This window comes from Athene cunicularia, assembly GCF_003259725.1.
Source record: "Athene cunicularia isolate RWA chromosome 12 unlocalized genomic scaffold, athCun1 chr12_part1, whole genome shotgun sequence".
NCBI classification, from domain to species: Eukaryota; Metazoa; Chordata; class Aves; order Strigiformes; family Strigidae; genus Athene; species Athene cunicularia.
Genome location: NW_020799116.1, coordinates 16188689 through 16202555, shown reverse-complemented (window position 1 = coordinate 16202555; position 13867 = coordinate 16188689). Strand labels below are relative to the sequence as shown.

General features: G+C 44.4%; 1 protein-coding gene across 1 annotated transcript in view; it reads right to left on the bottom strand.

The window, feature by feature from the left end:
- Positions 1-1363: 1363 nt before the first annotated feature.
- The window catches only part of TKT (transketolase), a 22316-nt gene continuing 9812 nt past the window's right edge, over positions 1364-13867 (bottom strand). Inside the window, exons 9-13 of the mRNA XM_026857334.1 lie at positions 8105-8235; positions 6706-6789; positions 6433-6526; positions 4664-4786; positions 1364-1668 (exon numbers count right to left, since the gene is read on the bottom strand). Coding sequence (XP_026713135.1) covers positions 1481-1668; positions 4664-4786; positions 6433-6526; positions 6706-6789; positions 8105-8235 — 620 coding nt within the window. The 3' untranslated portion in view covers positions 1364-1480. The remainder of the gene's footprint in view (positions 1669-4663; positions 4787-6432; positions 6527-6705; positions 6790-8104; positions 8236-13867) is intronic.

The window sequence follows — 13867 nt, the reverse complement described above, 5'->3', positions numbered from 1 at the left end:
TCAGAAAAATTAAACCGCTTTTTAGTTGTACTTAATTTTAAATTTTAGGCACCACCGTTGACCGTTCTTGTGTGCTGCAGCCCCATTTGCACATCTAGAAATCTCAGCAATTGCATGCAGGCCTGTACCAACAGAGCACAGCAGTTAGGACATGTCAGGGGCTAAATTAAGCAGTAAGGATGAACACAAGTTGCTTTCTAATATTTATGTTCTCATTTACATGTCCTATTTACATGTCTTTGTAGAAATATGGCTTTTGGGTGAACTGAAAACTATAAGCAGTCACCACACTGACAAAAAAATTGCTTTTTTAGTTTCCTCTGCTGGATAGTAACTTTCTGAAAAGTAATTTTGGGAACAGTCAGGATGAGAAGCGTATTTTAGTACTAAATGTTTTCAAATTTGGTACTCTGCAGTCAACAGAATGAAATTATTATTTTTTTAAACAGAAGCTGCTTTAGGGTAAAATAAAACATTTAAAGAGAGCAAAACATTTAAAAATCACCCAGTGGAACCCATCATGTGAGATGAACAGCTCAGCCGCATCTGCTGGGGTATGAGAAGTTCTTCTCATATCCACCTCAGCATTTTAAACATTCCCGCCGCTTGCCCAATGCTCTTGTTCTGCTCTTGCCTATCACCCGAGCTGCAGCACTGGACAACCAATCAAAAATATAACACAAGTGCGTATGAGGAATTTCAAGCTCCTTAGCTGAGCTCGTGCTCACTGAGTTGCCGTTCCCCACGTCCCGCAAGCCCCCCCAGCCCACCGCCCATTCCCACAGCTCTGCCGGTCAGCCGCCTCCCCGGGGCCTGGTGCAGCTCCAGCCAGCACAGGGCCTGCTCCCTTCTGCTCTTTGGTTCTACACGGCTGGGGCAGTGCAGAGGGGAACCAAAGCAGAGGCACTTGCCACCCTCCTGCGATGCACGGGCCTGCTTTCCCCTATCCAACACTCAACATTCCTGCCCAGAAGGGGGGGGCTAGTGAGCTCTCCAGCAGTGAGGAGACAACTGTGTTTCCACCCAAGTCCCTGCAAGACAGGCTTTTAACCTTCAGCAGTAAGTTGGACCGAACACTGAACAGAGGTTACTGGATTCAGCCTAGGCTAGAGGGCCCCGTGTCTGTCCCTGCGGAAGCTCGGCCTGCCCAGACCTTCCGTGAAGCCCGCCCGGCCCCAGGCTGGAGCTCGCAGCAGGGAGGGTTAGCCCAAAGCAGAAGTGCTCCTGCTATACAGCAGGCAGGCAAAGGGCTGCTGCCCAAACTGTTACATAACCTGAAGGTTTTTCAATGACTGAAAACATTCAGATGTTACCCTGCTGCACAAAACCCCACAGAGAAAAAAAAGAGATTAAAAACCAGAAGGTTTTTTAAGCTGGTATTTTTATTAGAACTCTCTACATAAAGCACCTTTGCCTGCCTTAAACTTACAGCACCTCTCTGAACACCGCTTCTCTGTAACACAGCATAAGATGCTTCAAACTACTCCGCGTTTCTTGATTTGGACCCTGCCCCCTTAACAGCTTGCACAATGGCATCTTTATCAATGCCAAACATCTTCAGGAGCTCAGCTGACTTCCCGCTGCGTGGTACGTGAGATACAGCCAAGCGATGGACTGTGATACCAGGCTCACCCACGACTGCAGCACACACGGCTTCTCCAATGCCACCTGTGGAAAAAAAGCCAAACGTGACATACATCTGGGGTCTTCAACAGGCAACATACAGCTTGCACGTATACCCAATCCAAAGGTCTGTGCGTGTTAAATCCTCAATTCACATGCTTATGAGAAACACCAATCACAATATGTGTCTGAGTTGTCCATTTGTGAAATGAAAAAGGCATTCTGAGGACAACCAGCCTACATTGCCGAGGTATCTACAAACTGGCAGTGGGACACATACACCTCTAAAGGACACAGCTGCCAGGAAGCCCTCACCACTTCAGCACCAGCCACCGAGCCAGGTTTTAAAATATATTTAGACTGAGGAGTATTTACAAGCATACTTAATGCGCTGGAAGCCTTAATTCCCACCAATCTCAACAGCACTGAAGAGCAGCATCTTTTCACAATGCCTGTGCATGCCACCAGGCACCCGAGTTACACGATCTATTCAGCACCTTCGCTTAGAGCTCAGCTCAGACTACCACAGGGATAAGGATGCAACGGGGAGCTGCGTGGCCAGGAGACACTGGCAGCAGCAGTACTAGGGACAAAGATGACCCAGGACTAGTGTCGAGCATGTGCTCTGAGATCTGGCAGGAGACACCCTGGTGCCACGCCCCTTTTCAGAGCTCTGGGCAGTGATTTCCCCAGTCAAACCCGGCCTCCCGCCAGAGGCAGCGCGTGGATGCGGCCCGCTGTGGGCTTGCAAGGCATCTGGGCCTGTGATGCCTGCACCTTGATTGCATCACACTGAGAAAACTGTGCCAGCATAAATTGCATGTTCATCGCCTCAGAGTGGGATGATTTTGCCATCTTGCAAATCTGCAGTAAGATATTTGGTCCAGAGTTGAAAGTAAGCTAGTAAACAATGGGGCTCTGTGATGCTTTCAACACCCATAGTCTGGAACAAAAGTATGGTGTAACCAGCACTTATGGTAACACCAGCTCACTTCAGATACCTCGCAAGAGTGATGCTTCACCTTAAAGTAGGATAATATTCTCATAATATCTACTAATTCCTATTAGTAGATATCTACAATATCTACTAATGCCATATTGACAGCTGCCCCTCTGCTGATTTCTCCATCTTCCCTCAAGAGGAGCAAGCCTGACAGCAATTCACAACAGCTGCTCTCTGCATATGGTCTCATCTTCACGGGACATGTTTGCACAGGCAAGCCCCTGAAAAACCTGTGCAAATGAGACATGTTGGGGCGCAAGCGGCAGCAGATTATGGAGTTAACTTCAGCTGGCAGCCAGTCACAAGTGGTGTTTCCAGGACCCAGTTCCATTAAATAACTTTATCAGTAACCTGGATGAGGGGATCGAGTGCACCCTCTGTAAATTTGCAGATGACACCCAGTTGGGTGGGAGCGTTGATCTGCTCAAGGGTAGGGAGGCTCTACAGAGGGATCTGGACAGGCTGCATCAATAAGCTGAGGCCAATTGTACAAGGTTCTACAAGGCTCAGTGCTGGGTCCTGCACTTGGGTCACAATGACCCCCTGCAATGCTACAGGTTTGGGGTGGAGTGACTGGGAATCTGCTGGTGGAAAAGTGCCTGGGGGTGTTGGTCAGCAGCTGGCTAAACAGGAGCCAGCAGTGTGCCCAGGTGGAAGAAGGCCAATGGCATCCTGGCTTGTGTCAGAAATAGTGTGGCCAGCAGGGATGGGGAAGTGATTGCCTCCCTGTACTCAGCACTGGTGAGGCCACATCTCAAACACTGTGTTCAGTTTTGGGCCCCTCGCTACAAGACACTGAGTGGTTGGAGCATGTCCAGAGAAAGGCAGCGGAGCTGGGGCAGGGTCTGGGGCACAGCTCTGATGGGGAGCAGCTGAGGGGACTGGGGGGGTTTAGTCTGGAGAAGAGGAGGCTCGGGGAGACTCATCGCTCTCTACAGCTCCCTGAAAGGAGGCTGTAGGAAGGTGGGGGTCGGTCTTTTCTCCCAGATAACAAGCAGTAGAACAAGAAGAAACATCCTCAAGTTGTGTCATGGCAGTTTTAGATTGGATACTAGGAAAAATGTCTTCATCAAAATGGTTGTCAAGCATTGGAACAGGCTGCCCAAGAAAGTGGTTGAGTCACCATCCCTGAGGTACTTAAAAGATGTGTAGATACGGCACTTCGGGACATGCTTTAGTGGTGGATGTGGCAGTGTTAGGTTACAGCTGGACTCAAGCATCTTTTCCAACGTAATTCTGTGATTCTAAATAAAGTCCTGGCACAGAAGCTGAGGAAGTCTTATAGAGACTATTCTGCTTCTCCCAAATAGCATTTTATCTTAAGATTTACTTGGGAATCATCTTAGAAATTCCTTCTTGCATGTGTCATGCACTTTTTACCCTAGTTTAAGAACACTACCATATACCAGCAACAGATTCTGAAATGGCCTGCAAGCAGGTGGAATGAAGGAAAAGAAGGAGAGTCCAATGAGGATGTAAAGTGCTGTGGCTATTCACAGGCCCTGATCTGCTCTTTTATAGTAGTGGAGAAGAAAGAGAGAGGAATATATCCCAGAGTGACTGTGGAAACAGTCAAAATCATCTGATTTCAAGCAACCTGGAATCAAGCTTTTGGACACACAGAAAACTTAAGAAACCCGCACAGCAATGGTCTCTCTTGCAATTTAACAAACTGCAGAGCAGCTGCTGTAAAGCCACTCTGAGAACATTCTGTGCAGAATCACTGCACCACAGCAAGAATTTACTTCACTGGGCACAAATGAATCATGACTTCACTTGGACCAAGCATACAGAAGGGCACACAAGGCCAAGTTAATCAGAAAGGCAACCCTGATTAACTCATTATATCTTAGAAAACTTTCAACCCTCAGTGTCATCATTGGAACAGCAATGGAAGAGGCTAAAACCTCTCCTCTGCTTTCACTGACCAACAGCATCACGTCCCATACTTCTCTCTCAGGTCAGCAGAAGCTGTGAGCTTCCAATCCCTAGGCAGGGGAACAACTGTGTGGGCTGTGACTTTCTGGACCTTCTCACCTTCATGATAATGGTCCTCAACAGTGATGATTCTGCCCTTGGTCACTCTTGCATTTTCAAGTATTGTCTTCTTATCCAGGGGCTTTATAGTGAAGGGATCAATCACACGGATGAAGATCTTTTCTGCAGAAATAGAATGAAATGATCTGCAACGTTGCATTTGGGGAACGCAAGACAATGTAAGCGGTACAGGCAGCCCCTGTGATCTTCTATTATGAACACTATCTACACTAACTCCCAGGTATCTGTACTTGTGGCTTGTCTACCACAGAACCCAATCAACCCTGACTTTTATATGTATTCTTTCCGCATGCACCCTGTGAGATAGTAACATCCATCCATTTCACAAACTCTTGAGGCAGAAAAGCCTTGGATAAGTGACTCAAGGTCACTAGGAGTGCCCATCAGCAAACCAGCAATCTAACTGGCCTTCCCACAGGCAAGAGCAGAATCTAGTCACCAGGAAATCCTTCTTATCCAGACTGTCAATCACAATTTTTTTCTCAGACCTTTATTTTAGCTTTAACTTTATTGTCAAGCTAAGCACAATTTCTTCCTCTTCTTTGATCTACAGGCGTTCCGAATCCTTCACTGCAGGCTGCCCACCTACCAGGTATGCCTGTTTCAACTGCCCCAGCCCTGACTGTGATGCCCTTAAGGTTGGCATCCAAACCAGAATTTGTCCTGTCATCATAAGGCAGGCCCAGATTACTTGGTAAAGGTACATACAAAAGGTGACTGTTTATAAACAATAGCAAATTACATCAGGTTTTGTCTGACCTCAGCTAGCTGAGCACTGAGTTAACTCTTCTGATACATGACGAAGCCCTATGTTGACAACTTTGTGACCAAAGTCTCTTTAGTGGCCAATATATTTTAGGTATTAGACACTGCCTCTACACTAAGGGATTATTTCTCCATAGCTAGTTATTCACTCTTGAAGATCAGCAGAGCATCGCAAAGCATGGTAAATGCAGAAAAATAACAATAGTTCCGAAACTACAACTTTCAAAATCTATTAAGCCTGATGGTTCAAGGTCGTGACAAAGTATCTGTCCACGTAGACACAGCATACAAAGCTGCCCGTAAGCCACAGGCAGCATTAACTGTATTATGTCTATTTGTAATCTCTTCCTGGGCACAGGCTACTGACTCACAGACAGATTTTTGACAGTTTCTTTCTCTTATTTCCTTGAAGAATTTTTATCTTCGCTGTGAGATGTCAGTGCATTTGAGCACTATCATTGAATTACTGCCTCCCACGCGAGTTAAAAGTTGATACATTCATTCAGAAAACCCAAGTTAGCAGTGAACCGTATCTACTACACAAAGGCATTGCCTATCAGCAGCACTGTGGGAGAGCACCCACAGTTGCTGGGGCTCAGCTGGCAGGCTCTATTTTGTTAAGTGGCCCCAGCCTGCTGGCATTCTATTGTGTTGGTAGCCTAGCCCGCCCAGACAACATGCCAGGGAAGGATCCCTCCTGCTTCTTACACACCTCATCTAAGATTAGCAATTCTAAGGAGACTTGGATCAGTTTGGCAATTTTCATGACTACTAATGCTGCTAAACTAACTCAAACCTACTCAATTAGGGAAGATTGGCAGATATATAGTCTGTTGCACTGTATCAGCTTAACAGGTAACCAGCTGTCTAACATTTTAATTCATGTTTACCAGTACAAAGGCTGAGCAGTTAGGCTCAGTGGTACTGACTTCTTTGCAGTGTAAAAGGATAAAAGGAAAGAAAAAACCCCATAATCTGATCACCTTTTCTCAGCTGCTCTGCTGCAGCCAGAGCCTCATGCAGAGTGACTCCTGCTCCAATCACAGTCACTTGGTCATCCTTACTCTTCACAACCACCTGCAAGAAAATATTTCCATTTATTTTTTAACAATAAATCTTACTGATATTTCTAACATTTCTGTAGATTTAGTAAAAAGATCAAATCTTTGGCATTAGAGTATTTTAGAGGGAAAAGGGCTTTTACAAGAAGAACTCTGCATATTTTTTCTGATTGTGTTTATATGAGCAATATTTACCTTTGCCTGTCCAATATGGAAGTCCTCGTTGTTGCTGTAAATGACAGGATTTTCAGGACGACTAGTTCTTATGAAACAAATGCCCTGTTTCCGAAGTAAACAAGTTATAAGTTACAAAACTGGAAAGGTGTTGACATTCTAGTTTGTAAACCCTATGAAAAAAATACAGCAAAATAACATTTTCTATTTGTCTGGTTTTCACCCTTCCATGTTACCTCTGGTTCTACTGACTAAACTCCCTCCGCCCCTTCCCATTAGTTCTTTTTCAGTTAGCTGGTTGTTTCAGACATTACAATACAGTTAAACTCTTCTTAGAGCATGCTAATAACTTACGATTTTCTTTCTGATTCCAAGATCTTTATTTCTCTTTTGTTCTCTTGTGGAAATGGCGAATCCTACTCAAGTTAGAATCTTAGAACTTTGCCATACATGTGCAACTTTTACTCTAGCGACTTTAAAGCAAAAGAAGAAATGCTAGGCTGAAAGCAAGGAAAAATGCTTTCCATCAGTTAGTATTCAGATGCCTTTCCAAATGAAGCAACAAATGAGTACTTAAATCTAATCTCTCCCTCACGCTACCTTACACTCCTTTCCCTCCCTCCCTCCTCATCTTTTTTTCACAAACCACTCAACACATACCAAATTTCTACACTCCTTCACTTAAAAGTTCTACTAGCAAGACTGAAATTTGTCAGATATTTTTCTTCTTTCTCAAGGTAAACTCCTATAGCGGCCAAATGAAATACCAATCAAGGAGATGATCTGACCCAATGCTACCAATGATATCTGACCGTTACTGTGTCAAATTAGCTGAAGGTGAGAGAGATCAGGAACTCTACCACAGTCCAATTTAACTGCAGTCCATCACTGGCAATAGAGGAGCAATAGATGGCAGTGAGACTGTCAACTAGAGCAAGCACCAGTTCTCAGTATCTCCAAAAGATGCAGACTTAGATTAATAGAGGACCTGACTCCTGAACTCTCACCTACAGGCACTTGATGATCAAAATCCTCAAGATAAATTTAACTTTCCATATTCAGCTTCAATTTTGACCCCAGAGACATCATACAAGGAGTTTACTTTCTGTAAGTTTGCTAAAGACCAACAAGAGTTACACTTGTGCTTATTTCTGAGCCCATTTAGACCCAAACTGTAATCGCTGTGTAATCACTTACATCTCCCCACATCTGGCCCACAGCATTCCAGACTGTTCATTCTGCACTAGCCTGGACAGAATGTCTGCAACCTTTCCATGCAAAGAAAACATCCCACTGCCACGCTGGAGCCTTTGGAAGAATGCATGTGGGTAGAGACATGCAAGAAACATGCCAGAAGCAACAAAAGCAGTAAAAGAAAAAAAAAAATTATTCTCTGGCTCAGAAATACTGTGATGCAAACCTTGGTGTTGGCAGCTATTTCCACTGCTTTTTCAGTGGCTACAGCATCACTAGGGTAAAACACAGTGGCATTGGGAACAGCCCGGAACATGCACAGATCCTCCAGTCCCATCTGAGATGGCCCATCCTCACCTGAAAGAATTAAACCAGGGTTAAAAAAGCTTAAGTACACGTTTGACAATCACTCAGTATAGCAGTTAAGTTCAATGTAAACCAGTAAAAAAATAAATGCATAAAATCAGGCACACACAGGACATGCAAGTCTACCTGCTTGAGAAAAGAATCATCTTCTCCTTAAACTTGGAACCATCTAAACAGTAAATACAGATAGAAAGAGACTAAAAAGAAAGAGAACTGGGGTTAAAAAGAAAAAATAGAAAATAAAGTATAACAATAAAACAACACAAAAGGAAGACAACCAAAACAGGAAGGGTATAGATACAGAAAGAGGGTCACAGGATATCTGCGTGTCTTCAGATTTATGTGTACTGAGGCTGCACGAGCAAGATTTATATTTGTCAAGAGTGTTCCCCTAGATTTAAACTGCTGGAAATGTGAAATGAGAATTGCATGTGTTCCATCAGAAATGGAGAGTGCAGTTGGTATGCTACTCTCAAATTATTAAGCTCACTTCAAGATTAAATGAAGGGTATGTATTTTTCAGTACTGTAAAAAGTTATTTAAAGAGCAATAGGGCATCTGTGTTCTTAGTTTAACAACTCAAGCACCTTATGGCATAAACTGCAAATCTATAAAAAAGAATTGTTACCCAGAACATGTGCTGGATGCCATGATTTTTCCATAGTTAAAGAAACAACCACCACAACATCCCCCCACCCCCAATGACCTTATGCAACAGTGCTTTGGGAATGGCACTGTTCCAGACTAACCATGCAAAGAGTTCTGAATCCAGTCATGCCACAGCCTGCAGAGCAGAAACAGGGCAATAAGCCTTCCCACATGCACCCACTACCTGTTACTCAAGAAGGACGAGTTCACGAGGAAGGAGGAGAGTATTTTCGTAAGAGCAGCACAAACCTCTGAAGAACTTTAAACATGTTAAAGAAATCAATCGTTGAACTCTGCCACTATACATTACTAATAAAGTAAGCACGAACCAGGAAAAGAGAGCATCTCAGCTTTCAGTTATGACATGAAACAAATCCTCAACATCACAGTTTCTAAATCTGTATGCACTCTGACTGAATGAGTGGGATCTCAGGGGGCATTTTCCTTTCCTAAAATGCACCCATACAACGTATACGTAGAAGAGAAGTGAAATTACGAAGAATAAAATTAACAGGTACCTGAATCAGAATCTTACCCAAGGTAAAGAGAGTACTCACGCTCCTCCTACTTTTGCTGATGTGGTGCCAATAATGCCAGCATTCACAGCTCATACTGGTAATTTACAGACTAGCACTAAGTTGTGTTTGGCCTCAAGTGCATCTTTATGATAATCCTGATTTATGTGGTTTTAGAGTAACACAGATCAAAAGAGAGTATTTTCAATCACATCTGCAAAACCTGCATTTATACCTTAATAAAAAAATGTGAGAGCTTCATATGAACAGTATCAAATGTCTAGAATATAAAACTGGTTGTCTAAACAAGCTGATATTTTCAACACATTTACATGATGATCCATTTCCTATAAGTTCAGTTTGGAAAATACAGATTTTCCATTATTCTCTTATGACTTAGAAAACATATCTAAAGTTTCATTAGGTATTTTAGTCCATCAGCAACTATTCATCTAGAACTGAACTTGGTACAAGTTCAGAAGGTCATTGTGATAGTTATTTTTCATAAATTTAATGGGTCCAAATTTCAATTCAGCAGAAGCCCAGGTCTACATAGAACTGCATACATAGAACTTAAATTTTCACCACAGGTCCAGTCAGGATTCTGAATTTCATGCAGGAAGTATACTTAATTCATACCCTTCAATTTAAAATTGAATTTTCTAACTGCTAAAGGATTTATCCGAATTACTTTATTTTAAAACTTGATTGCAAAACTTTGGGTTCAAATTCTTTTTTGAAAATCAGAGTTGAAGCCTGAATCAGATTTGTAATTCAAACAACTTTATAAGACTAAGTATGAACTTCACAATCACAGCTCTTGGAAGTGTAGTTCTAGGAGACAATTCGGGTAATCCAAAGGAATTTTATCTTCTTAAATGAGCAAAAAAATTGCTCTTTAAAAAAAAAATTTTGCTCATTAAAAAAAATTAAATTGGCTTTTGAATCAACACCCTCTGCTGCTTGCTAGAAGACTTAAACTGGATTGAATGATGAGGTGGGAGGACTGATTTTAAAAAGAAAAGAGGCTTGTAATAGAATACCTCCCTTAATGACATAGACAAGCCATAATCTGATATACTCTACTTACAGTCTCCACTACTAAAGCATACTCTATACCGCTGCAAGTTAAGCTTGAGGGTCTGGATGAGACTACACAGATGTATAAATACCTTACCAATATTACAGGTCAAACTAACTATTTTGCTTTAAACGAAAAACCCAACCCTCCTCCAAAACATACTGCTAGCCAAAACTATTAAATCAACTGAAAAATTAATGTACACTAAGAGCCTTAATTGACTACCCCTGTCAGTTCTCCCTTTCTTTCTCCTTACAAATACCTAATAGTTTTTCAAGTATGAATGTCTACTGGCATTCTTGGTATGCAAGTCTGCTCCTGTTTTCATGGATGATGTCTACACATTTCATCAAAACCACATAACTTCCTTCCTCCCTCAAACCAAAATCAAACCCCAATATGATCTGACATGTACCAAACAGTTATAATGGGAAGCAAAGACTAGAGAGGTACTGCTAGCGAGGGCCCTCAGCTGCTGCTCTGAGATGTGCTGGCTACACTGCAGCACACAAAGTCTTATGGAGAGAAGCCAGGGCCTCCTGCAGTGATAGGAGCCAATAGGGAAACACCAGTGAAATACCTCAGAGGAATTAAGGGGTGTTCCTCTAAGAAGGTGATATGGCTGACAAGCCCAGCTGAAGTGCCTCTACACCAATGCACACAGCATGGGCAACGAACAGGAGGAGCTGGAAGCCACCGTGCTGCTAGAAAGCTATGACCCAGCTGCCATTATTGGCTACTGAAACTCGGTGGGATGAATCCCATGACTGGAGTGCAGCTATCGATGGCTACAGACTGTTCAGAGGGACAGGCAAGGAAGGAGGGGTGGAGGCATTGCACTCTACATCAAGAAACGGACAAAGGCTGAAGAGCTGTCTCTCAATAGCCATGAGCAGGTTGGAAGCTTATGGGTAAGAACCAGAGACTGAGGCAACAAAGGACACCCTGTGGTTGGTGTCCACCCCAGGCTGTCTAATCAAGGGGAGCCTACTGACAATGCCTTCTTACACAGGTTACAGCAGCACTGCGCACACAGGCTCTTGTCCTGCTGGGGGACTTCAACCATCCTGGTAAAAGCAGCACAGGGAGCTGCAGGCGATCCAGAAGGCTCCTGGAATGCACCGAGGATAAATTCTTAAGTCAGGTCATAGACAGCCCTACCAGAGGGGATGCAATACTGGACCTGATGGTCACCAACACAAGTGAGCTAATTGGTGATGTAAAGATTGGAGGCACCCTGGTGCAGTGATCATGCACTGGTGGACTTCACAGACCTGAGAGATATGGGTCAGGTGAAGAGTAAAGTCAGGACCTGAATTTTAGGAAAGCAAACTTCCAGCTCTTCAAGGAGTTAGTCAACAGGACCCTCTGGGAAGCTGCCCACAGGGACAGAACAGAGCTGGCAGATTTTTAAGGACATCTTCCATAGAGTGCAAGAGCTCTTGATCCCTAGGTGTAAGAAATCAGGAAAGGGAGGCAAGACACTGGCATGGCTGAGTCGAGACCTGCTGGTCAAACTAAAGGGCAAGAAGGAAATGCACAGGCAGTGGAAACAGGGACAGGTACCCTAGGAAGAGTGCAGGGATGCTGCCCAGTTGTGTAGGGATGGGGTCAGGAAGGCCAAGGCACAGCTGGAGCTGAACGTGGCAAGAGACACAAAGAATAATAATAAGGGCTTCTACAGGTACGTCAGCCAGAAAAGGAAGGTCAAAGAAAGTGTACACCCCCCACCCCCACAATGAGCAAGACTGGCAAACCAGTAACAACAGACGAGGGGAAGGCTAAGGTACTCAACAAATCTTCTGCCTCAGTCTTCACTGGCAACCTCTCTTCCAACACCTCTTGAGTGGATGAAGCGCAAGACAGAGACTGGGGGAGCAAAGTCCCTCCCACTATAAGAGTCGATCAGGTTCGTGACCATCTGAGGAGCCTGAGCACAGTTAAGTCTATGGGACCTGCCAAGATGCATCCCAGAGTCCTGGGGAAATTGGCTGATGTAGTTACCAAGCCACTCTCCGTGGTATTTGAAAAGTCATGGCAGTCAGGTGAAATCCCTAGTGACTGGAAAAAGGGAAACACTGCACCCATTTTTAAAAAAAAGTTAGAAAGGAGGACCCCTGGGAACTACCAATCTATCAGTCTCCCCTCTGTGTCTGGGAGGATCATGAACAGATCCTCCTAGAAGCTGTGCTAAGGCACATGGAGGTGATTCAAGACAGACAGGATGGCTTCACTAAGGGCAAGTCCTCCTAACCAACCTAGTGGCCTTCTGTGATGGAGTGACTACATCAGTGGGCAAGGGAAGAGCTACAGATGTCGTCTATATGGACTTCTGTGAGGCCTGTGGCATGGTCCCCCACAACATCCTTCTCTAAATTGGAGAGATAGGGATTTGATAGGTGGACCACTGGGTGGATGCGGAATTGGTTGGATGGTCACATCCAGAGGGTAGTGGTCAATGGCTCAATGTCCACATGGAGACTGGTGACAAGTGGTATCCTTCAGGGGTCTGTATTGGAACCAGGACTGTTTAATGTCTTCATCAATGACACAGACAGCAGGATCGAGTGCTCAGCAAATTTGCAGATGACACCAAGCTGACTGGTGTGGCTGACACACCCAAGGGATGGGATACCATCCAGAGGGACCTGGAGAAGCTTGGTAAGTGGGCCTGTGTGAACCTCATGATGTTCAACAAGGCCAAGGGCAAGGTCCTGCACCTGGGTTGGGGCAAACCCTGGTATCAGTACAGGCTGGGGGAAGAAGGGATTGAAAGCAGCCCTGTGGATGAGGACTTGGGGGTACTGGTGCATGAAAAGCTGGACATGAGCGCTCGCAGCGCAGAAAGCCAACTGTATCCTGGGCTGTATTAAGAGAAGTGTGGCCAGCAGGTCGAGGGAGGAGATTTTCCCCCTCTGCTCTGCTCTCATGAAACACCCCCTGCAGTGCTGTGTCCAGCTCTGGGGCCCTCATCACAAGAAATATGTGTCCAGAGCCCACAAAAATGATCAGAGGGATGAAGCACCTCTTCTGTGAAGAAAGGCTGGTAGATATTGGGGTGTTCAGCATGGAGAAGAGAAGGCTTCGGGGAGACTTTAATGCAACCTGCCAGTACTTAAAGGGGGATTATAAAAAGATGGGGACAAACTTTTTAGCAGGGCCTGTTGCAATAGAACAAGGGGTAATGGTTTTAAACTAAAAGAGGGTAGATTTAGTCTAGGTATAAGGAATAAATTTTTTATGAGTGGTGAAACATTGGAACAGGTTGCCCAGAGAGGTGGTAGATGCCCCATCCCTGGAAACATTCAAGGCCAGGCTGAATGGGGCTCTGAGCAACCTGATGTAGTTGAAGATGTCCCTGCCCATGGGCTGTATCTTA